General features: G+C 39.0%; 1 protein-coding gene across 1 annotated transcript; it reads right to left on the bottom strand.

Annotated features, from left to right (window-relative positions):
- Window positions 1–4,834: 4,834 nt before the first annotated feature.
- On the bottom strand, window positions 4,835–24,887 carry IL7R (interleukin 7 receptor). Its single transcript, XM_033110937.1, has 8 exons — window positions 24,649–24,887; window positions 20,773–20,911; window positions 14,727–14,884; window positions 10,335–10,486; window positions 7,951–8,113; window positions 6,870–6,963; window positions 5,856–5,931; window positions 4,835–5,473 (listed from the first exon to the last, which is right to left on the bottom strand). Exons 1-8 carry the CDS (start codon window positions 24,770–24,772, stop codon window positions 4,982–4,984), a joined length of 1,398 nt encoding a protein of 465 aa, XP_032966828.1. The 5' UTR covers window positions 24,773–24,887; the 3' UTR covers window positions 4,835–4,981.
- Between the last annotated feature and the right edge of the window lie 2,049 nt (window positions 24,888–26,936).

Raw genomic sequence — 26,936 nt, 5'->3', positions numbered from 1 at the left:
ATGCATGAAATTTATTATGTCACACCCTTGATTAAAATTCTCTTAAGTATCTCATTCCTTGCAGACTAAATTAAAACTTCTTAGACTGGCATGTCAAATGCTTAACCATTGACCCCACCAATTCTGCCAAGTGCCATCTCAGCAGACTGTCTGGACTAGGAATGCTAAGCTAAGGAGATGCCTGTGGATGGCTTCCACGGAACCACCTGCTGAATAAAGCAGCACTGTCCATTCTCTCTGTGAGATGCACTGACATGCATTAAGACTTGGCTGCTAGCAGGCTGACCTCTAGTGAACCCTGCACCCAACAAGTGAGACATAAACTCATCCAAGTCAGTCACGTGTGTTCCCAAACCTGGTCAGACCAGTTGCCCTTGTTGTTGTAATTGTATTATGCAAGCTGAGGAAATAGGAAAAACCAAAGTAAGACTTATGTTGATCTGCAAGAACTACCTTGAATGGTTTGAAAAGACCTGATAAAGGCACTTCGAAATAATATTGTTAGCGTAGGGTTGGAAAGGTGATGGCAAAAGTTTGGCATGGAGAATATCTTTAAAAACGTAGGCATCTACACTCAGATATCTTTGAAAGTGTTTGAAAGTCTTATTCCACTTTAAAGAAAAAAACATTAGAAAGAGTAGATGTGTTACGGTGTGTGTTACCTAAGAAAGACAACATGGAACTACAATCAATGACCCCTCGCCCAAAGGAACAGCCTTGGCCTTGTAACAAGAATGGTGAATGGACATACAGACATCTGTTTTTAATTAAAATAAAATGTTACAGCCAGATACATATTATTTTGTATGAAAGTGCCCCATGTCTTACTTTTCAGAGTAACCACTAACACCGGACTGTTTCCAATTGAGACAGATAAGGAGATATTACCCAGCGTATTTGTAACTCCCCAAATGGTCCATACTCTGTCCAGCTCCATGACTCTGAACATGCTGTTTCCTCTTCTAGAAAATATACTTTTTGTACTCTAGGCTTACCTGGCACACGCCTGCTTACTCTGTACTAGCACCTTAAGTGTGACTTCCTTCATTTTACCCTTCTTGGCACTTCTTCCATAAGGCATCCGTGTGTGTGTGTGTGTGTGTGTGTGTGTGTGTGGTGTGTGTGTGTGTGTGTGTTTTCTCACCCAGCTGCAGAACCACCTGCTGTTATTTATTTGGGGAACACCCCATGCGATGAGGCAGAGTCTGCCACTTACTCTAAAAGATAAAAATGGCAGCTCTTCTCTGCTCCCCATTGCGAGGGCTCAGGCACAAGGGCTAGGCATAGTTGCAATCAACCGTAAGCTTCAGACTTGCCATTAAACCAGCCACCAGAGATGTGATATCGTAGGTGCTGCAGTGAGTCTGCTCTGGAGCTGGTGGTGGCAGTGGAGGTGGCTGTTCTCCATTTCAGGAGGTGCCAGTGGTAGAAATAAGGGGTGGCTCTGTGGCCTCCATGTTTGGTTCTTTGGCCCTCCCAGATATTCTGTGAGCCTTCTTGTAAACTTTAATCAATTCCTTTCCTGTTCAAAGTAGCCAAAATTGATCTGTATTGCTTAAAGCTAAGGTTCCTGGTGATACTTTGCCTAAAGTAATGATATAACCTTGTAATTGTTCCTATGTGTCTTTGTCTCCATATGATTGCGAGCTGGGAACATCCCATCCCATCACTGCAAGCCCAGTGCTCAGTACAGGACAAAATAATGCAAAGCAGAAATTAGCAAATCTGTTAATTTATGAATTTGTGAATTAATCACTTAATTGATGAAAAAGATTCCTCTGAAAATCCAAATCCATATAATGACAGCAAATGACACCAGAATGTTTCCATTGGCTGAGGAGAGCTATGGCCCATTATGGGTATCCCTCTATCTATATTTCTTACAGAAGACAACTACAATCATGGAGAGTCACACAGCATTTAATTAAATATGAGATGGTAATATATATCGGATACTTATATTCTTAGCAGCTCTGCAAAATGTTTGTAATACACATGGAAAATACACAGTCAAATCAGAGACCTTCACTGTAGTGAACAATGGATATTTTTAAGAATAACCCCAAAGAAAAACCACTGAGCTGGCAGAAATGTCATCTGATCTGCATCATCCAGTTGTCCATCATGTATTGTCATCACCTCCCTGGCCAGTTCCATCTTGCAGCCCCTCTAGAAATGCTATGAAAACAGAAGTAGGCACATCCGAAACAGCCCATCCTTGGCTTTTTGAGGCAAATTCTCATGGAAACCAGAATGACAAGAGCTGCAAAGCTGGTAGAAAATCAATCAAATAAGCCAGGGCTCCGTAGATCCAGACATAGTTGTTTAACCAAATTAGCTGCCCATTTGCCAGTTTTCTTTTTCATTTCATGCTATACAGAACTAGCAGTTTTCCTCTCTGATTTATACATTGTCTCTGACCCGTTTTTCTTGTTTAATAAAATCCAAAAGGGGTTGTTCATCAGAGCAAATTTGAAACCTGACATTATACATGGTCTCGGAGTATATAATCAAGCATCAGCAGCAGTTCTAAAAGTATAATACATGGATATAAAATGCCTCCAGTAACAGACAGACATTCACACACTACATAAATTCAAATTATAACCTATGCCTAACAGCACTGAAATGAGGGATTCTGAAACTGGAGGGACCTTGACTTTTCTCCTCATTTCTTCAAGAGATTGTTCATTTTTTCAGGGATACAAATTTATGGCTTTCAGTCCTTGTGTAACATGTAAGGCTGAGTGATTTACCTGTCTTCTCCATGTACCAATTTTCCAATAAGTCAGAAATCATAACAATAAATACTTCACAGGGCCTCTCTGAATAAGGTACAAGAGAGTTGGCTGGGCATGAAGTTTCATGGGATGACCTTGAGGTCATTTTGGCTCCCACTGCTACAAAAGGTAAAGAACACGTGCCTACCTGGTAGAAGATGTCTCCTGCTACTTCCACACCAGGCAAAGGCTGCTTTTTCTCTTTGCTGCATTTTACGGCATTTTACCCGCTCTCCATCCGAACACTTAGAACATGCCTCCATTGAAGCATTTCATATTATTATAACCCTTTGTTTACAAAGCTGCCATTTTTTGTTAAATTTTTCACTTCATGAGGGCAGGTTCCTAACCTTATTGGGCTTCAAGTCTCTGTGCCTAACACGAGATGGTTGGCACATAGCAGGCTTTCCATAAATCCTTGTCAAGGAAATGGAAAAGATAATGCTTAGGGGAGTGCTTTGAAAATCACAAAGCACAGTACAAACCTACGGGATTATGAGATGACATTCAGTACCAGTGATGCAGGCAAAGGGACTTGGAAAGTACAACACCCAACTGAAGAATAAGAAGATATGATTATCATTAGGTTTCCAAACTAACAGATGACTTCTGTTAGCCCACTATTTAAGCTCCCTTCACAGATATCGCAACACAAACAAACACAAAGAATATTAAAAAGTTTAAAAAACAGTCTCTTCCCCAAACAAACTAAAAACAGAAAAAAAAAAGCCAAACATAAACAACAACGACAACAAAGCCCAAACAAACCCCAGGCCCTATGTGCTTCTTTACTTCCCTGGACTGCCTCTGCCCTGCCTGGCTCTGCGCATACCTGGGGGCTGGGCACCGGTGGGAGAGGGGCCAGCTGTAATCCCCCAAGCTGAGACCATTCACCTGCCTTGACTTGGTCTCATCTAGACCAAGAAAGGCAAGAGGACACATGTGAAATGTTGATATTATGTCTCTCTATATCTTCAAGATCGTGGCCACAGTCAGTCGGTTCACTCACTTACTGTGACTTCATCTCCCTGATGTTTGTGGCAACGTCTATAGAACTCGGGATGGTTTGTGATGTGTTGGGGTTGGGGCAGTCTCTACACACATAGCCGGGTTATCGTCCGGCTCATCGCTCGCATGCACCACTGTCCAGTGGGTTCTTCTTCTATCCATGGATGCCAGCTGGGTGGCGGTAGCAAGGGGCTTGTGCTCTGGACAACCAACAGGAGACATTCTGGGTTTCTACTTTATCCTCCCCTCGAGCACTATTTCAGAAAAATGAAATGAAATGGGCTTTGTGGCATTTTGTTGTCTTCATTTTTCATGGACATGGCTGGCCATGGTACCACACATCGTGAGACCATTTCTCCCCCGTTAGTACGGTTCAGGTAACCGTACTAACTGGTGTCCCATTTGTCTGGGACACTCCCAGTTTATGCATCTCGTCCTGGGGTGATTATTTATACTTTCTCCTTTCACTTTCAAAAGTGACCCAGTGTGGACACGAATTATATAGTCACCCTGTTAACAGTGAGGTTTGGTACTCGAGAATGGGGCAGTCCCTAGTTAAGAGGAAGGCACATGGTTTCGGGGAGACTGCAGTTAGACGCTCGGGCACCAGATCTTGGTTCCAGCCCTTGCTGAGTGGGAAACATGGACAAGTTACTTCAAGCCTCAGTTTCATCATTAAGCCAAAGAGAACAATAATAATAATCATATTATTATTACCACTACTACTAATAATTATATTATTATTAATAATAATAATCATCACCCCCCACCTCCTGGGATGATTGTGAGGACACTGTGAGACAACATGTGCACTAGCAAGCATTGGAGGTATATTACTAGTTAGTCCTAATAATAGGCACGCTCGCTCTTGTCCCCCTTTCCTTCTTCCGTTCCTTTCTCCCTTCCTGCCTTCCTGGCCCCTCCATGTCCTTCCTTTCCTCCAGCCTTTCTGTCACTCTTTCCTGCCTTTTGTACTTTCTGAAATAATTGAATGATTTGGGTTGCCTGACCAGAATGCTCTTGCCTCATCTGAATGCTACTGAAGTGGGAGTGGGGTGGGCAGAGCGATGTTTTAGAATCCTGAGGGTGTGGAGAGCGTTGCGTTACTTTGGTCTTCTTGGTGAAGTGAGGGAGGGTAGGAGCTCTGTCATCTCTGTCGACCACAGTGATTCCAGTCCTGGGGTTCTTACAATTCACTGGTTTTGGTAGAAGCTGGACATGGTGACATATGCTTCTTCTTGACTTGATCCCAAGGAAGTGAGGAGGGGCTGTCCCTGGGTAGCTGGGTTCAACGTCAGGATTTCTGATTGGAAAGGAAATGGAGGGGACAGGGTGCCATTTGTAGTGCCAGGGCCAACCAGCAGGCCCTGGTCCTCAGGAGGCTCATTCTTACCACCTGCCCTGCAGTCTGGGGACCTGGAGAAGGACAGCTCAGGGGCATCACATGCGCTGACATTCCTAGCCAGGCATCCGAGGGGTGCATCTCCTCTGAAAGGTTTTGGGGTGATGACTGCATGCTTGGTACCCTGCACACTTCCTCCAGGCCTCTGCTTCTCAGATTCTTCTAGTTGTGGAGAAAATGTGTCTTGCAGGAAACCTTCCACTTCATCTCTAGCTTGAATGCCATCCACCTTATGAATCTGGCAGTCAAGGAAACTTTCAGGATTGAAACTCGCATACAAATTCTGCACCAAAAAAGAGAACAGGCATCAAGAACACACTGGAGAGACACAGCACCAGATGTTCTGTTCAGGAAAATTTCTAAAGAATTAGGTTTACTTGGGAATGTCGGAGATTAACCCACATGTTCTGGCTGACTGCCTTTGGACCTTCTATGACACCTCAGGGTCTGAAGCAACCACTGGCTGTGCCCTCCACCCTGGGGAGGCCTGGGACGTGTATCTCATTTTAGTTTCTTACCTCCAGAAGTTGCAGCTAGGTTCTTACAAGGGATTCTGGTTTGGGGATGAACAAAAGACCATAACTTGAGGTTCAGCTATTCCTTATCCTTCAGTATCATTCTTGGTGCCTCCAACATAGTGATAGAAAAGCATCATAAGCACTCACCTTTTTTGGTTTCTTGCACAATTGTTCCAGAGTCTTCTTATGATCAGGGAGACTGGGCCATATGATAGGCTTAATTCTGAAATAAGAAGACATTGATAGATCAGATGCATGGCAGAGAGAACAGGCACAATTGATCTTTCCATTTATTCTGATCCAGTAATCAGAAGAGTGCATTTCTAGTCTTGGCTCTGCCACAGCTAGGTGGGTCACCTTGGGTAAGTGCCTTCTTTTCTCTGATCCTCAGTGTCCTACCAATGGAGCAGCTGGACCAGAGATTGTTTTCAGTGATCTACTCTGTGAACAAGACATAACAATGATATACCTCTGAGACAGAGCCCTGGAGAGAGGGAACAATGAGACTTGGCAATGAAGTGGTTTGGTGTAATTATGAAACTAAAATTTGCCCTGCTCCTCTACTATATAGCTGCTGTCATCTTATTCTTTGTCTTTACTGGCAGCAAACCCTTATCTCTTATTTTGGTAGAAGTGAGGAACATTTTCTAAGTTACCCAGAGACATTGCTTTAAGGTGGTGCTTTTCAAACTGGAATCCTTGCAATTCTTGGGATACGTGGCCCCATGCTGAGGGCATCTTTCCAGCGCATTAATAACTTGACTGGTATGTATCTAAAACATCATTTTTTTTATGATGAAATAATCATGACCCTATCATGAGGTAGAATGCAAAAATCCCAAGAATGCATGTACTAAAAGTCAAGACTTCAAACATATTCTGCATTTTTTCATGAGTGCCTCTAGTTGCCCACGCATTCTGGAGGCATGGCTCCTAATCCTTTAGGAGGAAAAGTTTGGGAGGAGAGTTTGCCCTATATCCAGTTTATATATTTTCACCTCTTAGGAAATTAATTATGGAAAGTCACCAATGCCTGAGGATGAGAAGAGATGTTGGGCACATAATTCCTGAAATGCCTTTGTAGTTTTCTCATCAAAAATAGGGTTAGAGTTCTGACTGTCTGGGTTCCTGCATAACCACCCTCTGATTAAAGAAATTCACCTTTTTTTCCATAACACACAGGCCAAAATGAACATCAGAGCCACACAGAAGAAACTCAGCATGCTGACAATTAGTAAAACAGGATCCATCTCCCCTGAAATACAAGGATAATTTTAGGTTAACAATCATTAAGCGTGAAACAGGGGAGATTTCAAGATGCTTTGAGTTTATTTAGTACCTTGAGTCCATTTATTAATATTATTTCTTGAAAGTTGTTCTTCAGTGAACAGAATGATGTAATAGCTTTATGGGAAAATTTTGTCTTCAGTAAATTGCACTGACTTAGGTGACTGGATCTAGAATGTCTGTCACTTGGAATGTAAAATTGACCTAGCATTAAAGATACAGCACTCCTTCCCTGACTCCCATTACCAGGAGAAAGAAGTCGAGCAGGGAATAATGAGATAGACACTCTTCCCTGCAGTTTCAGCCATTTCTAGGATATGGGAGAACAGTTCCCCTCATCCCTCAGAGGCAATGTATATGTGCCGTGTGTTGAGTCCCCAGAGGCCTGCCTGAGCCACATCCTTTAACTTTTCTGGCCATTATCACTTCCTAGACCCCCGGATATCTTCCTTATTCTGGAAAAGGAGGCCTGGGAGAGCCACACCAGTCTGCCAATCTGCCACTAATACAGGTATTCCCTAGAGGGGCCTTATAGACACCAGCCACTGGGATTCCAGTCTAAACTGGTAAACTGGAGGTAGTGGGTGGGGATTTGGTTCAGAATCATTAGCAGCTCCCAGGAGCATCCAGGGCTGTAATGTCCAGACAGCTACCAAAGATCAGAAATTAAAGGCCCTACTTCCACTACTTCCTTGTTCTTCACAGAAAGGGAAAAGATGACAGGTCTTCTCCGAAGAAAATGTAAGAATGTCCTCAAGGGAGACATCTCTTTCACTCTCACTCATTTTTTTTTTTTTTAATTAGAGTTTATTGGGGTGACAATGGTTAGTAAAATTATACAGGTTTCAGGTGTACAATTCTGTAATACGTCATCTATACATCACATTGTGTGTCACTCACACATTTTGACCTGCAAAGTTCGAAATGGGGAACAGAGACCCCAGTTATTTCTCACCTTTGCTCTCTGGAGTTTTGAAGTGGAAACTTGGACTCCATTCACTCCAGAAGCCTTGAAAATAGTCGGCCAGAGGGATGGATCGGACTTTAATCTCATACATTGCATCAGCTTGTAGCTTTTTCTGTAGGAGTGTCAGCTTTGTACTGGATAAATTCACGTGCTAAAGAACAAACAGTGCCACCATATTTTTAGAATGAAAAAGGTGCTACCCAGATCTCTCAGTTCATTCAGGTCAAGTATCTTTAGTCTTGTGGATATTCTTTCAAATTTCTGTCATACATGTGGAGGAACCCTGACGTGTGGAGGGGTCAGCGGCAGAATTTGGGGCAGAGACTTTGAGCTCATAAATGATGTTATTAGATTGGTGCAAAAATAATTGCAGTTTTTGCATTCATTTTTAACCTTTTAAACCACAATTACTTTTGCACCAACCTAATATAAATGGTGCAGGAGGGCAGTGGTACAATGGGTCTATTCAGGTGACTTGGGCCCTCCCGTTTTGGGAGGATATAAATCACTCCCAGCCTCCTACCTTCCTTTCCAAACTTCAATCTCTTCCTTTCTCTTGTCCTTTCACCTCCCAAGGGGAGATAAAAAGAAATGGTGAGATTAGTGAGCAAAAAAATCATTTCCCTCCAGAAAGATACCATTCTACATTGTGAATAGCAATAAAGAGGCAGCAGTCTCACCAACACTGTGTATTATCCTTAAGAAAACAAGAGTTCTATAGATTTTTTTGGGGGGTAAAAAGTATGTCCCATTGTTATTTACATTTATATTCATTTGATTATTAGTTTTCATGTTTATTGAATTTATATATTTCTTATTTTGTGAAATATTTCCAAGTTTCTTGCTAATTTTTCTATTGTTATATTTGTCTTTTTCTTGATGACTTTAAGACTTCCTTATATATTAAAGATATCAACTATCTGTCAGTTGTAAGTGTGGCAACATAATCCTAATATTTTATTTGCCTTACAACTTTGATTATTGTGTGTACTAACATTTATAAACCTTTATTTTATGTAGTCATCTCTATCAATCTTTTGCTTTCTTTTACTGATTTTATGTTTAGAATGTTCTTCTTCATGTCAAGATTATATAAACATCCACCTATTTATTTTCTAGCTTAAAGTTTTACTTTTACATAATTTCCTTAAGTTATCTTTTTTTGTGCTTTTGTTGTTAAATGGAGGGGTTTAGGCATTCAACTTCATTTCCCCCCAAACAGTTAACTGATTGTTTTGGCACCATTTTTCCCCCCAAAATCCTTCCTTTTCCCTCTGTAGTTTATTTTCTATTGGTATTTATATTTCTATTTATAAATCTATTTATATTTCTATTTTCAATTTTCAGATAAAGAGTAGAAGAGGGCAGGATCAAGGTAGTCCAGTGTGTGTGTGTGTGTGTGTGTGTGTGTGTGTGTGTGTGTGTGTGTGTAGGGGGTGATAGAAGGTGGCCTGGGACAGGCATTACGCTTCTGTAAGTAGCATAAAGCAGCATACTGCAAACAAGATTGATCCTTCTCTTAGAAAGGAGAACAGTGTGGGCAAGCAGTCACTCTGTTGGCCTTGAGAAAGAGAAATCTTCATCTGTTTTCTCTCCGTGTGGTGCAAAAAGGACAGAAGGTAAGCCAGTGGTTTCAAAGGGACCTGAGAACCTTTGTAAGAATGTAAGAAATGTAGTATTCTACCTTTTTCCCACCTCCTCCTCCAAACAGATTGCAGGGGCAGCCAGACCATTCAAACTGCAGCGAATCCTGAAGTCTAAATAACCCTCTAAATTATGAAGTGTGAAAATTTAGTGGTTATTCAAGACCTAAGGACTCAGACTTTTTCTTTTAAAAAAAGAAGAAGCAAAATACTCCTCCTTTCCTCTTTTACTCCTTTATGCTACCTTCACAACTTCCATAAACCAGTTGCGACTCTGATGTGGTAACATTTTTGCCTGAGCTGCCTGTGAGAGTTGTGCTAAATGTGTTACTTTTTAAGGCTCCAAAATAAAGAGGATGGATTTGGTCTTGACTTAGATTGTTAACCCATCAACCTAATTTAGAAACATTACAAGGACAAGAAATAGAGCAAGAAAAAAAAATCAGAGCTAGAATAGGAAGGGCCAGAGAAGATCCAGGTTTTGTGGGATTTGAAGCTTATATCCTTAGAAGCTTCTTTCAGTTAAAGATACATTTTGAACATAAAATTGTTAGGGGACCTCCGCAGGTAAATGTACCTCTGGGATAATAAAATATGTAATATTAAGAAGTTTCTATTTTATAGTTTTACACATTTATATATTTTAATCTACATATATAATTTATTAAGTACATTTATATATACATCTTTATAAATTTCATAATCCATAAATGTAGTTGATCTACATACCGTCCAATCATTTTCATTTTTTTCCTGGTGGTAGGCTACCTCATGTATTAATTTTTTTACATATTTCTTTTGTGATATATTAAATGTCACCACAAAGTCATTTGCTTCCTTGCGATAGATGACTTTTAGGTTAAAAGGAGCCTCAGGTTTAACTGGAAAGGAAAAAGAAATGAGGTCAGCTTACAGGGCAGTCAAAGAAATAATTATAATTTTTAAATTTCGTCTATCCTGAAAACGACAGTTGTGTTCAGAAAACCATTTCTTCTTCCTGGTTCAAAGCCTGACTAAATTTCCCAGCCTTCCTTGCAGTTGAGTGTGGCCTAGTGAGCAATATGATGTGTACCACCTCCTATCCTGGCCCAGAAACCCCACATGTGTGCCCCTATGCTTGTTCGCCTTTCACCACTCCGAGTCACATATTTAAGACAGTGGAGCCACAGGATGAAGAAGCCTTGAATATTGCTTGGAGGACTGCAATTCACAGGTTAGAAAGAAATGTGAACAAGAAACAAACTTAGGGTGTTTGAGATATCATACTTTTTAGGGCTTATTTGTTACAGCAGCTAGTGTTAATTTTAGACTAAAACACATTCTCTTTGCCTTTTGAACACTTATTATTAACTAACCCCGAAGCAGGAGTATTTAAACTTCGAGTCTTCGTTATTCCAATAAGATCAGCTGTGATAAGCTGGGAGCCTTGCATCTCATTTCAGCTACGTAGAAGTTGAGGGTATGCACCCTGGCTCTGGCTAGGAACTTCTGATGGCACCTCAGGCTGCCTCCTCTTCAATCTTGTTTGCATTAGCTCTAAACTTTTCTCTGGCCTCTTCCTTCTGCCTGCCTGCCTCACCGAGTTGCTGTTAGGATCACATGAACTTTATATGAAATGCTGTTGGAGGAAGACAGGTATTATTTCAGGCAGAATAAACCCCGAGAAGGGTATGGAATTCCTAGAAGAGCATGTGTGTCAGGTCTCCCCACCATTGATCAGGGGCTTCCCTGTCATGGCCTCTTAGCCGATCTTTCACCTAAGTCTGGGAGGTTAGTTATCTAGGGATGGGACAGCCACTTTTCTGCATGGCTGATCTCAAATGGAGATGAGGGAACACATAAGTTAAAATCTAACCTAAACCTGTTGTTAATGAGAGAGTGTGTGTTCATCAAACTTTTACTCAGTAGACTGAGCTGGATTCTAGGCAATCAGAGCTGGGCTTTAAGACCAATTTGCTGACCCAGTAAAATGAACCCGCATGGTGGAGTTTGGCCTACATTGTCATCTGTTTCTCATAGTGGTGTCTGCCTCAGTGTCTCCTGCATTGCTTCAGAGGTACTGTGAAACAGAGGAAGTGGCTCCTTCTTTACCCTTGGATGTCTTGTGAAAGGGGAAGTTGATCCTCTTTTACCCTTATATACACTATGAAACGGGAAGATGCTTTAAAAGGAAGCAGGAGGAAAGGGGGTAGGTGTACAGAAACAGACCAACAGAGAATACTGTCAACCTTTTTATACCTGCCAAGACAGTTCCTACCCTTCATTCAAAGAAATAGTTAAGAGTCACACTCTCAACAAGACCTCTGACACATGAGTTCCTTTTCCCATCCCCATCCCCCAAGGACTCTCAATAAAGGAAGAATTAAGGGAAGAACAGGCTAAGATTGATCATGTACCTACTACGTGCCAAGTGCTACTTATGTCATGGTCCATCAACAACCACTCATCTCCACTATGCTGATGAGGAAACTGAGTCTCAGAGAGGTTGATTCCCTTTAGTTCAGGCCCCTGTAGGATGGTATGAGGAGTTAAACTCAATTCTGTCTGATTCTGATGCCCATTCTCCTTCATTTAGCTTTTGTTTCTGGATTCCATTATTTCCCACTGGCTTGTCCAGGTGCTCTCCCCACATGTCTGCCTCTAATCCAAATGGTGTCTTTGAGCACATTCGAAAAAGGTGCACATTCCTCGAGCAACATTTTAGAAAGTTAATTTGTTCTTGCACAATCCGAACAATTATATAAATTTAACCCGCCAAGAAAAGTGGGAAGGCAGGACGCTGCCCCTCTAACTTTGTTAGGGGTGCACACCTAAAGAAGGGGAAGTAAATGAGGGAGCAGGTGGTTGCAGGGGAGCTCTGGCTCTGAGGTTCAATCAGGAGCATCCAGTTTAAATTCAATTCAATAATAGTTCCATGAATGACATGTCACATTAAGAACAAGAAAATGCTACTCTGAGATACACCTCTACCACCTTTAATCCTGCTTGCTCAGGGTTGCTTTCCAAAGTCCCAAGGTGCTGACACCACCCCTTTCCCAAGGGCCCATGTTGCCAGCAGTGTGTATACCCTGCCTCTCCCCATTGTCCCTCTGATGAGACATGTAAGGTTTGCAATATGCTGGGTGGTACTGAAAGTGGACTGCTAAAAGCCCTGGGCATGTGAGATTTGGGGGTCAGGGTGCCACCTGCAGCCTATGGGTATGCCATGAGGGTTCACATGTTCACTCTCTGGAATGCATGCACACTGGTGTGGGTTTCTGTGTACTGGTGTGGGTTTCTATAGAAGGGGCTCTCTTCTGATGCTCCAGGACTCTGTCAGAGGACTGAAAATCTCTACCCTCTCTGCCTGTTTTCAGAGAACGAATATATATTTGCAAGGTTAATAGTGACCCTTTAGATATAGAGCTCTTGTGCAGTGCACGAACTGAACAATCATCCATAGCAGTCTAGTCTTCAAATGATCAAAACCTAGCTTGCTTGTGTTGCAAACTCAGAGATACCTTGTGGTTGTCATCCCCACCTAGACAACACTCACACTGGTGGTGTCTATGTCTCTTTCCCACTACCACTGCTTTTTTTACAAGATAATTGTTCACGTATGGAAATTTGCTTTTACTCTTTATTTTACCATCTTAGTGAAACAAAGCTGAGACTAGATTCCAAGTTTCTCTTTGTTGTCTCTAATGAATATTGCTCTCTTATATTTAATTTTATTTTTGGAGGGTGAAGGGGATTGCTGAGAATAGGGAGAGACAGAACAATAGTATTTAAAACCAGCAAAGGAATTCATCTTTTCAATCACTTTAAATAACTTTTCATACTTATATTATTTCACCTGTAAATCTCCATAGATAGAATGTATACAAGTAGTTAGTATTCTATTGTAGTGGTATATCATAATTGCCTTAGACCTTCTCTTATGCTGGGGTATCTCTGAGGTTTTGAAAAAGAACCTTATTCCCCTGAGGGTCATAAATCTGTAAGTAACAGAAGAAATATTTATGTCTATATTCCCAACCTTTCTGATTGTTTTGATTTACTTGCCTGGTAACCAAATAGTATATTGGTAATTAATATTGACTTATAACAAGATAATTGAATGGATTTACTGATTTGTATTATTATGTATATGGATATTATGTACAGCCAAAGAAAACATGAAGATGAGCTCAACAATTCAAATTATATTTTATTTGATATATAATTATCATTTTTTTTGGCAAAGTATAATGTGCTTATCCTAGGCCAAATCAGATTTGGCATCAATCCTCAATAATAGGTCTTTTAGAAAGGTGTGATGGTCACTTCATGTGTCAACATGGTGCCCAGTTGTTTGATCAAACACTAGTCTAAAGGTTATGTTTTTTAAAGACACAGCTAAGATTTAAAGCAGTAGACTTTGAGTAAGATGGTAGGCTTCATTCAATCACACAAAGGCCTTGAAAACAAAGACTGAGATTCCCTGAAAAAGAAGCAAGCCTGTCTCAACAATGCAACATAGAAACCCTGGCTGAGTTTCCAGACTGCGTAGCTCACCCTGTGGAGTTTGCACGCAAGACTACAATATCTACTCTGACCTGAAGTTTTAGCCTTCTGGCTTGCCTTACAAATTTCAGACTTGCCAACTCCCACAATCATGTGAGCCAATGTCTTCAATCTCTTTCTGGAAAGGCATATTTATTTTTGAAAATAACTTGATTATTTAGCTAAACACACTCAGAATATGGTAAGTGTAGGGGGAGAAGACTACGTGAAATTCAGTAGAAAGTAAGGAGGAAGGAAAGGAAAGGAAGGAAAGGTCATATATGTGTGGATGACAGGAGGCCCAGCTCTAGTTAGACACTTCATATATAGGTGACCTCTTCTTGCAGTCTGTAGGTGCCAATCAGTGTCATTCATAGTTGAGTTTGAAGATCCTCAGAATTCCCTCACAGTAAGAGTTAATAGCGTAAGCTTCAAAACTTTCATTTCTTTTAAAAACTATTTATATGAGAGAATTTCTTATTCTCTATTGCAAATAGCTTTTATGATTTGTCTACTTTTAAAATACAGAAAATCCAGAGAACATCAATATCTTTAGAGATCTGAAAAACGACAATCATGCCCCCATATTTTTCTTACCTATTTCGATTATTTTGATTGTTTTGCAAGTTACGATCTTTCCTCTAAGCTTCACACATACTTTGCTTTCTCCAATCAGTAAGAATTTTTCTGTCTTGAGGAGATACCTCTCTTGCAGTTTATTAAAATTCAGGCAACTGTTGACTGTCAGGGACTCACTGTAGAAACAAAAAGGGGATCTGTCTTAATTCAAGTACGAGTTTCTGTATAGAATGGAATGGCATCACACGTACATTTCAGTTGTTTGACTTCAACTCTGTTCACAGGTGTGTGAGTGGGTAGATGCGTGTTCAAGAGACAGAAAGAATGAAAATAATGTAGCTTTTTGCTGCCTTTATTATCTGATGATTTACTCAGGCATTAGATGCAACTGAACCTTACGTAGTCAAAGCATGTTCATGAAAATAATGGAAAATTCTTATTTTTAAATAACTGATCACTGAAAAACAAATGCTTTATTTAAGTCAAAGGGAATCGTGTTTTTTGATGTCTTATAGGAATAAATTGAAGTAATAAAGCCTGTAAAAAAATTGACCAAAAAAGGGCTAAAGGAAATGATAAAATAGTCTAAAAGATGATATACATAAAACCATATATATTTAATGGATAATTTAGGGCCACAGTAATTTTTACTGTGCTCCACTTTTAACTCATCAACAGATTTTAAAAACCAAATATTATAACATTATTGTGACATTTATAAGGTATGTAGATGTAAACATATGACAACAATTGTGCAAAGGATAGGTTATGATCATTGGAACTATATTGTTGCAAATTTCTTATATTTTACATCAAATAGTACCATGTTAAGTCTAAATAAACTGTGATAAGGCTGAATATTGTAATCTTTAGAGCAATTACTAAAAAGAGATAGTGCCCAAAAGTGAAAATAAGGAAAAAATTGAATATTTCAATTGCTCCATTTATTTCAAAGAAATTAAATTTATTGTTAATAAACTCTCCTACAAAAAAACCCAAAAAACTCTACCAACAGGTGGTTATATGCTGGTAAACTCTGTCAAATATATAAGAAATAGTGCTAATCCCACACAAATTCTTCCAGAAAACAGCGGAGAAATGGACCCTTCTCAACTTATTTTATGAAGTTAGCTCAACCCTGGTACCAAAAGCTGGCAAAAACACAGTACAGAAAAGAAATTTACAGATAAATGTCCCTGAAGAATGTATACGCAAAGTTCCTCAAGAAAATATTAACACATTGACGCTAATACATAGTGACATGTAGGGTGTAGCCCAGAATGTCCAGATAGGCTCAATAAAAATCGATCAATATAATTCACATTAACAGAATGAAATACATAATTTGATCATCTCAAGTGATGCAGATAAAGCATTTGATGAAATTCATCATCCATTTATGATAAAAACTCTCAGTAGACAATTAATAGGAGGACACTTCCTCAACCTGATAAAAGGCATTTACAAAAAGTCTATAGTTAATATTCTTAATGGTGAAATTGCGAATATTTTTCCCTAAGATAAGGATAAGGCAGGGATACCCACTTTCACCATTAATTTTCAACAGTATGCCTAGCCAGTGCTAGACAACAGAAACAAATAAAAGTCACATAGATTGGAAAGGGAGAAAAAAAGACTCCTTTATTTGCAGACAATGTTTGTTCATATGGAAAATAATAAAGATTCTCCAATATAATTATAGGAACTCATCACTAAATTGATGAATTCACTAAAGTGAATTCAGGTCGTTGTACAAAAGTCAATTATATTTCTATAGGCTAGTGTCAAACAATTAGAAAACTGATTTTTAAATTAACAGCATCATTTATGATAGCAATAAAAACACAAAATGCCTAGAAATAAAGTTAATAAAAGATGTTTAAGGCCTTTGCAATGGAGATTTCAAAACATTCCTGAAAGCTATGAAAAGGGATCTAAATAAATGAAGAGCTACATTTATGGATGAGCAAATTTAGTAGTAAAAATATGGAAAATTTCCCCAAACTGGTATATGTAATATTAATCAAAATCTCTGCAGGATTTTTAAAAAGTTGACAAGCTGATTCTAAAATTTATGCGGAAATACAAAGAATAGACAAAGCAACATTGAAAAAGCAGAACAAATATGAAAGATTCAGTACACTTGATTTCCACCGTAATACAAAGCTATAATAGCAGAAAAAAGAGCCTCTGTGTAATAGAAAAATCCTTTACTGCCTACAACACAGAATGTGTGTTGGTTTTCTTTGGAGAATTGGATGTGTGTGCACTTTTCTCTGCAATGTGCCCAAGTGAGCCCTTTGCATGATCATTCCTGGACTCTGAACAGAAAGAACACGTCTGTGTGGCTTGAGGTGAAATGGGCATGGAGTTAAAATATGAGAATACCTCAAGTATAGATATAGAATTTTACCTTTGGCCTGCTGTGGTCTTTGAGTGACTGATTAAGCTCCATTTAAGTTTACTAATTGGCTAAATATGTTTGTTATTTGTGTGACATTCCTTAAAATTATCCTCTCCCCCAAAATACTGCTTTTTCGTAACATCTTTTAGGGCTATGTGGTTGTTCTGGCTGTGTGTGTGTGTGTGTGTGTGTGTGTGTGTGTGTGTGTGTGTCTGTAGTTTTTAGAGAATATGTTCCTTTTTGGGCTAGATGGGTTTTCCCACTTTAAGTAAAGAAAAAGTTAAAAGCCAGCGTATTTAAGCTAAGCTAGATGGATAACGGGGAGCAAACTTGGGAGCAGTGTCAGATGGAAAATTTTGAAGATGGCAACACTCTCATGATTTGATGAATAAGGTGAAAAAGAGGGAGAATTGGAGTAGGATCCCATTTCTAAATTTCAGGTAAACACGTGATTGGATAATAGCTTTTAGTCCAATCACTGAGTTTAGAATATATTTATAAGTAAAGTATGTGTGGAATATTCGGCTATAGATCCTTAACATATAGTAAATTCCTGGTGCTGCTGGAAGTTTAGGAAGACTCTAAAATGGTATTCTCAGTTCATTTCCAATTTGGGGGGAACGAGATTAATGAGCAACAAAAAATGAAGATCACCATATGGCTAATCTTATGAGCCTGGGCATCCTTTTAAGGACTCTGAACTCCAGGACCTTCTGTTTGTGTGTGTGCAGCAAGGAAGGTGGGGGGAAGGTACCCCATGCAAGGAGACTCAGATAAAACTATGGCCTACAATCCATAACCTTGCATTGTACCACTAACCCTGGCTTCAGGTGATTAGGGGAAAATTAGGGTTCCCCCATGAGTAGTTCAAATCAATTCAATCCAATTCATTTCAATTCACTCAATTAAATGAAAACAATTTACTTGGTTGCTAACTATGCATTGCTAGAGTTAGGAATATTGTAAGACTACATGGTCTAACACAGCCCCTATCCCATGTGGTTACTAAACACTGGAAATATGGCTAGTCCAAATTGAGATGTGCTCTTAATATGAAATACACACCCAATTTTGAAGATTTAGTATGCAAGGAAGAAGGTGAAATATCTCCTCAATACTTTTTGTTCATATGGATTACATGTTGAAATGATGCTATTTTGGATATATTAGGTAAAATAAAATATTAAATACAATTTAGGTTAAATACAATAGGTTAAATAAAATTATTAAAATTAATTTTACCTATTTTGTTTCTTTTTTAACTGTGGCTATTAGAAAATTTAGAATTGCTATCTAGTTCACGCATTTGTGGATCACATTGTATTTCTGTTGGATAGAGTCATTCTAGGGCATTTGAGGGGAGGAATATCCAAGTAGTACTTTAGGCTAACAAATCTGACCCTGTGAGACCTTCCCAGGGGACATCAACCCTAAGCCACTCACACACATGCCCTCGTTCTGAAAATAGGGAAAGACTGCGGGAACCATAGCACTTGATTCCTTATCCCACCTTCACCTTCCTCAATGTCCTGCAATCTTGTATAATTTAGTGTGATGGTGAAACAGATACTTAAATGGAAATAATAAAAACAAAACCAAAAAAGAAAACCACTATTGCTTTTATTCCTCATTTGGCCCTGAAAGACAGAATCTATCCGAAAAACATGGAAAAACTTTGAAAGTTAGCGTGGTTTACTGTAAAAGAACTACATTAACAACAACATTTGACAGATACTGCTAGCAAAGTCTAGAGTATGAGTTAGATTTCGCAAGGTGCAGCCTGTGATGTTGGTGGTAATTGGTGAAAACAAAAAATGACCTATTTGAAGTGGTATCTGTAGGCGGTACATGGAAATGACTATGGTGCCCCCAAGAATGTGGAAATAAACTCAACCTAAATATTTTCATTGTGGAAAAGAAACCCAACCTAACCAGCAAATATAGCACTCTGTTTAAGTGGGTTTAATTTGAGATACGTTGTCTGCTCTGAACCTAGAAGTTCCTCCAAATGGCCCTCAAAGTTTAGGTACCTTTATGAAACGGCTACTTTCCAGAAGCATCAGAACCTACTAAGGAGTTCCTATTTATTGTTTCACACTGAAAACATGTCTTAAGACAATTCCTTTCCAATGGAGATATCTGAATCCAATTGGAAAACCCAAATGAAGGCTATGGATACATTAAAACATGGAAGGAAATATCAAGAGACTTGTTAAAGGAAGTGGGCAAGTTTGTACAAGTGGGCAAGGAAGTGGCAGGTGCTGTGTGAGTGAAAGTGGACAGAAAGGTCAGCCTCGGCCTCCCCAAGAAAAACCACAGTGATGACTGCTGCCCACTAGCCAGCTGTTGAAGAACCCGAAGTCAAACCTCTGTGTTGGAAGGGGTTTTGCCCGTAAAATGATCGCATTGTTTGAGTTGTTTGGCTGTTTTAGGGCAGTCTAACTGCAGCGTACATTCTAGATATGGTAGGTTCCTGTTCTCTTGACACATTTGATTCCTGGAAAGTGTATTATAGAAGTGAACTGACAGAGGCTGATGGAGAACACACTGTGGAATTCAAGTCCAAGACCATGTTTACCCAGTGACTGCAGCAGGAATCACTGCATGAACAGATGTAGGAAGCTCTTGTAAATTGATGTAAGACATGGAATTCGGGGCTTATCTAGACTCTAGATCGTGGTGGGTTGGCTGAGTGTCTACGGAATTTAAGAAGCCTCTTTTACTACTGGTGGGTCTTGACTCACTTTCCTTACGAGGAAACTAAGTAAAATCAGGTCATCTGTTAGACATTTGGAAATAGTCACAAGTCAGAATTTCATGTTAGAGTATTTTTTTTAAAATCACCAGAGATAGTAACCCTCAGCAAAAAGAGATGATTTGTGGAGGAGGGAGAAGATAAAGCTCTCTGAGCTCTTTACCAAGCTTTCAAAACAGAGACTTTCTCTTTTTGTTTGCCTTTTCTCTGAGGCCTCATGAAACAGGAGCCAATTTATTCCTGGGGGTTTTTGAAAAATTGAAGGTATCTAAAGTCAAACTGTGCCAAGAAGGTGGAAGTTAGATCTATATTCATAGATTTTTGACTTAATGGCTCTTTTTCATTACTTGTTACGTACTGGATATGTCTTTAAATTAATTAAATTATTAAAGCATTAAATTATTTAGTCATCACAATCCCCCCTCTCAGGTAGTATATCTCATTAACAGGTGAAGAAACTGCAGCATAGATTAAGTTACATAACTAGCTCTAGGTTAAAAAGCTAGTGAGTGCTGGTATTGGAATTAAAAACCAGGCAACTCTGCTCCAGAGTATAACTTGAAGACCTGAGATCATGTCATGTTAGGCAAAGAGAGTTTTTAGGAGGAGCGTCCTAGGAGAAGTAGGAGTTAAGTTCTGCTATGAAGTCGGGAGGGATGTGGCCTCTCCCAGATCCATGCCATCATTTGGCTGCAGCAGCAGGACCTGCAAGATGAACCCATAAGAGTTGCTTTGCATGAGTCTTTCAGTGAAGGACAAGAAGTTCCAGAAAGTTTTTGGAATTCATTCGATTGTAATATTTGATAGTTAGCCCCCACACTCCTTCCTTTGCCACTGCGGTTACACAGCACAGAGAAAGGGAGACAATGGATTTCTAAGCACCCACTGAAGCCACCTTTCCTTACCATATTTCAAATTCCAGATTGTTGCTCTTGACATCCGGGTCATCAAAAGCACAGTTTATCAAGTGCTGGGATCCATTCACTTCCAACTGACTGTAGCAGGAGAATGAGTAGTCGTCCGGTTCTGCATCTTCAAAGTCTCCTAGAGAGGAACAAACCTGCAGCTGTTAATGAAACACATAAGTGCATCCTTTTGAAATCTGCAGTGACTTTAATGAAATGGCAGCCTTTGGGGGAAGACATAATGAAGTGATTATAGTTTCTCTAAAGAAGGAAAGGCCAAGGGCAAAGACAAGAAACAGTTTTCCAAAAACAAAAGCCAAAATCAAAAGAAAAAACCAAAGAAATCCAAACTGAAACAAAACCTAATGAGCGCAGATTTTTCTAATAGAAAAAATAGTCATCACAATTAATAAGAAACCTCCAAATATTTCTAAATATTTCTGTCATTGGGTTAGTGCTTTAAAGATCTAGAATGAAACATGAAACACAGTTTTTCTTTTATTCAAGTGACAATTTCGTCTGTTAGTTTGACATTTCAAGTGAGAGATTTCTTATCACCATTATTCATATGTTACCTAGTCAAGTCTTTGACTTTATTTCTGAGCTTCATTTATACCCTCCCAAGTGTTTTTTTGAATGAAGGAAGATGATAGCAGTCTTATAGTCAGAAGTTCACTTTTTTAAGGGGTAGCTTTCCCTTGCCTAAATAGTGTCCCAAATAAAAGTACCATTAATTATCTCCATTGTGTGGATATTTATTTAAGGCACTTTGCCTTACACTACTAACTGAGGGAAATGTGGTTAAAAAAAAATTAAATCTGAGGAGACTTAGATCTGGTGGACCTTCCCATAAATCTTATAGATACTGCTTCTGTGCTTGTTGATCTTCTATAGATACTGTATCTTATAGATGTTAGCAAATTCTGGAAGCATGTGGGGGACAGGAATTTTTTGCTGTCACTTTTGGAAAGTATAATCTGTCACAGATAGTATTCTATTTCTTAAGCTGGGTTGAGGCCGCTGAGTTTAAATAGGTATTTTGTATGTATGTTTCACAATATTTAATAGAGAAAAATCTGTCAGCAAACTCCAATTGGGACCTGAGAAAATCCAGAGTAATCAAAGTCATTCTCAGAGGGCTCCTGTGTGAGCCTATGACTGCTTTTAGGTCCACCAGTACTAGAAATTAGATATTTCTAGGGCTTTAAATTGGATAAAAAACATACTAAAGTTAAATCCCACTGGAGTGTCCCAAAGGTCATGGGGTATACAAACAGCACCATCTTTATTTAAATAACCCAGTAGGTTGTGGGAAAGTTAGTAAAGCTGAATGTGAGTGGATCAAGGAGTTGAGTGACAGCTCGGCTGAGTCAAAGCAACAAATCTCAAAAAGCCACATCTAGACAAGAGCTGTGGGCACTGCTTTTTCATTCTCGTCTTCTAATTTAATTTGAAGACACATCCTGTGAACATTCCTAGAATCCATCCAGCTCTCAATTCTGCTCCCAGCAAAGGCTCCTTGTGTAATTTCAATAGGGTATGGCCCTCCTCCTGATGACAGATTTAAATAATGAGGGTCAGCCCACCATTTAGAGTTCACATTTCAGCATGTTCATTTCTAATCTTACAGACTTACATCTTGGTCCCTAAGAGCATTTCTCAATGGAATGGTTCTGGGCAGTTTTAGCTTGCCCTTACATGGCAGCCCTCACGCTGTCTCGACCTATTCTCTTCTTTGGACCTTCTACTCATCCTATACAACAGAACCTACGTTTGGATCTAGACATCCATGGATAAGATTTGTCTCCCAAATACTTCAACATACAAAGTAAGCCAAAGAGAGAACGGTATAGAAGATGCTGGCAACAGAAAAAGCACTCCAACCGCCCTCAGCCATCTAGTCTGACGAAATGAGTTTGATGCATATTCTCATACAATGTGCAAACCACTGGTTGTGCAATGAAGCAGTTCATTGGTTTTTCAGCAGGTATTACTGGGAAAATCCCCTTCAACAAATTACAAAGAGAATGTTATACCCGATCTAAGCTGAAAAAGTTAGCATAGTATACACATTGGTTAAGAACCCCCAGAACCAGAATTGGACAGATGCGGGTTTAAATGCTTGTTATTCTGCTTTGCAGTTGTGCTCTGTCAGGTACTCAACCTCTTTAAGCTCCAGTTGTTCTGATATGTAAATTCATGTTTTTATGAGGAACCACTGAACAATTACAAAGACTTAGCTTAGAACACAGTAAACACTCAATAAAGGTTAGCTATGACTACTGTCATATTTTTCGAGAAACAAGTAATGAAAAGGTAACAATCAGAATTCTAATTCTAAGAATATGAACATGAGACTTTGGGGCTCCTTTGAAAAAAAGTTCTGTGTCAAAGGTTTTATTAGAACTATGGCTTCGACATTACACAGAGCTTTGGAACAGTGAGTTAACCTATTATTTTTCAAATGCTCATTATCGAAGCATATTTTTCCATAAAAATTTAATTTTTTTGGAATGTGTATTATAGACAAGGTCATGTGGTTTAGAAGTCTTCCTACTGAAAGGAATTAGTTGATTAAGTGTAAGTGGTTTGGACTTTTTAAAAGTAGCCCTTTCTCCTCTCGATCGTCCTTATGGTTTATCAGAGAGCTAACGTATCTTTCAACAAACAGTAACTGATTATTTTACACTCCACACGGGGTAGTATTTGGATGTGATCATGCGGATGCGTAGTTACAGATCTCATAAAAAAGAAATCTGAAATTTAGAAAGTTGAAGTGAAAACTCAGCTTTCCATTAGAATTTTTATTTCTTTTAAAAATAGTATAACCACCAAGGAGAAATAGAGGGAATATATTATGCTCCAAAAAGTAAGGTTTACGTGTTTCCTGCCAAGCGTCTCTTGTGCAAACACAAGGCAACGTTTCCCATGGAGTGACAAGCATCCCCCATAAAGTGATTCATACATGGTCACAGTAGGAAAAATGTCAAATTTACAGCAATTCCTGTAATGACAATATTCTAGGGATTTCCATCCTTGGTAGTTACATGATTTAAATTATCTAAGCTGAGTCATTTGGCTGATGTGTCTGATGTCTTTGATAGGAAAATACTTTTTAACTCTTAAAGTGAAAGAATTTAATTTTCAGGAAGAAATTGGTGGTCTGACTTCTCAGGAAGCTCCTGTTGCTACTGCTTTACAGTTGTCTACAATTTGGTTGTAATTACAAGGTGTTTACTAAGCATCTGCTTCTAAGTACTAAGTTTTTTGAAGATCTCAGAATTATTATATGACAGTAAATTTATTGATATGGAGATGATTAAATATCTTCTAATGAGACAGCTCACTCAGATCTTTATTCAATTATTCACTAAGAATCTCACCTGAATCTATCAAAACTAAAGTATTTTGAAGAAATTTTCAAATATGTACTGAATGTCAACTGTGATCTACACACTCTTTTAGGTGCTGGGAATATAGCAATGGTAAATGCAGACAAATATTTTGGTTCTGGATGTTACTTTATCATAAAAGTTAAACAAAACAAATCTAGCTTCATTTCTTAACAAGGTATAATCAACAAGCACAACCATTGCATCTATGTTGTGCAATAGACAATGACCAATATTAAGATTCACATTTGGAGAGTCAAATGCATTTCTTCTTGACAATTCTAAGACTTTACAAACCACCCTCAGTATGGTCCCCCAGCCCCCTGCCCTGGTGGTTAGAACATACAGAGTGATCAAATATGTGGTAAGTTCTCAAACTCCATTCCAACCGAGTACTCGGCTCAAGTCCGTTAGGGATCTGAGCAACCTAAAGCATATGCCAGAGATAATCTGAAATCCTAAAGAAAACTTAGAAATGACTCACCATTCTGTGCGTAGCCACTTTCTCCAGAAACGACTTGAAGTAAATAGAAAACCATACCAAAAGCCGTACCTAGAATTGTCATTCTGAGAGCAAGAAAAAGAGGAGAACAGGCGTGTGAGCCCATGTGTAGGAATGAATGAGAGAGAGAGAGTGCGTGCGAGAGTGAGACAGACACACTTAAATCTATAGCTTATGGCTTTCTACTTGTTTAACCACAGACAGGGGGAAGTATAAACACAGCAAAAAAAGAAGGCATGTGCCAGAAACAGGAAGTCAGAGTAAAAGTATTGCTGCTGTAAGCAGAGATAGAGGAAATGAAGGAATAGACCTTTTGAAATTATTATACCTCTTTGGTATTTCTGGAAGCTCCCAAACTTACTGTGCTTATTTCAGAGTAATGTGGTAGATTTAAATCTAGACTCAGACTATTTCAGACTAGAGTGTGAATAGGGCCCACTTTAAAAGAATCATGAGACACAAATCTAACTTACAAAACTAATCAATTGGTTGTCAGGGGTGAGTTTTGCTTTAAAGTAAGATTCTGCACTTAATGAAGTAATTTGTTGTAGCTGTGTTAATTAGTTCAATCTCTGAACATAGGAAGTTTTGAAAGAAGAGTTGTTTTGTTCTGTTTGTAGCCCTAAGAGTTACTTATACCTCACCCCTCACAGTTGGCAGTCAAGAATTATTATTATTAATTTTTAATTAAAGTGTATTGGGGTGACGATTGTTAGTAAAGTTACATAGGTTTCAGTTGTACAAAGAATTATTTAATTTAAGAGTTGGCAAACTATGGCTGAGGGCCAAGTTTGGTCCACCACCTGTTTTTGTAAATAAAGTTTTATTGAAACGTGGCTGCTTTTGTGCTACAACAGCAGAGTTGAGCAGCTGAGACAAAAACTGTTTGGCGCACAAAGTAAAATCTTTACTATCTGGCCCTTTATGGAAAAAGGCTGCTGATCCCTTGTTTAATGGTTAAAATAGTTATTTTCTCCATGGATTTAAAAATAGGATTCTATTTGTGAAAATCTGATTGCTGCACAACTTTACAGGAACATGTGGTCCATAGAAACCACATTAGTACCGATATGCGTATATGGGACAGAAACCTGAGTCAATGACAGATAATTCAGAGTCTCCCTATACTTGTCAACCAATCAAAATTGTTCTCACCATGGCCTCATGGTTAAAGTGGTGATATTTGTTAAGACTGGCTGACCTCTTGGTAATTGTTGAATTTTTGTCTTTGATTATTAGTGTTCAGAGGCAGAGGTTGAGAGGAATTCTGTCATTAACAGACAGAAACGGCTCCTGAAGGACATACTTCTGCTCCTTCGATGAATAATCTAACCTGGATTTAGGCCATGAAACTCTTGCTTCACAGGGGCTTCCTTTTGGGGAAAAAAAAAAAGCCACAAGACTGCAATTATAAGGTAATGAGGACAGAGATGCTGAGTGGACAGTGAATTACAAGGTTCTGTTTGATTTATTGTTATTGGGTAGAATTGGTCCTACGGGCCTGTAAAAATGGTTATATTAACAAAGATTATATCCCCTAGAGTATAAAACAGAGAGTCTGAAAGCTGAGTGCATTAGCTTGTCTCAGCATGACAGATATATGACGATCTCATAAAATGAGAAAAGAGGACGCGCAGCATTTGTACCAGGCTTTGGGAAGCCCTGTTCCGTGTTGAGGCAGGTCCGGTGACAGAGATGAGGTGCCCTGTTTGTAAGGTCACACTCCGGACTACAAGCTCAAGGGATATTTCAGAACAAGAAGACAACTGTATGGGACATAATCTTTCTTCTCCATCTGCTGAGATCTTCTTTTGGCATTTTCAAACATCTTCCAAACTGAAAAAAGAAGGACAGTTTGGTGCATTAGATGATAACTTGTGTTTTTTCTAATCTTGTTTGGAAAGGTTAGTTAGAAAATCAGAAGCCTGATTTACAAAACTTGGTAGGTTTTGTACATTGAGCTGAATATCCTTTCAAGAAAGCTATAATTATAAATTTTCATGAACTAAATAAGTGTTCAAGGAAAATCACAAATTATATCTATCACCAACTCAGATCTCATGAATTGCTCACAGATTTTCACTCCGTGGGTGAGTAATTGGGTCATGTCTCTTTAAATACTCTTGTTTATCATTTAAGTGGACTATCATTTTGATTGTATCTCTTTCCTTTAGTTGTGAAGATGTAAAAGAACAAAGCCAAGACACAATATTTTGGTACAGCATGTGCTAGTTTGCTCAGGGGATTTCCACTTGTGCGCTTGCTCTCTT

The sequence above is a fragment of the Rhinolophus ferrumequinum genome, chromosome 7 (assembly GCF_004115265.2).
Source record: "Rhinolophus ferrumequinum isolate MPI-CBG mRhiFer1 chromosome 7, mRhiFer1_v1.p, whole genome shotgun sequence".
In the NCBI taxonomy this organism is placed as follows: domain Eukaryota; kingdom Metazoa; phylum Chordata; class Mammalia; order Chiroptera; family Rhinolophidae; genus Rhinolophus; species Rhinolophus ferrumequinum.
This window is presented reverse-complemented; position numbering and strand designations above follow the sequence as displayed.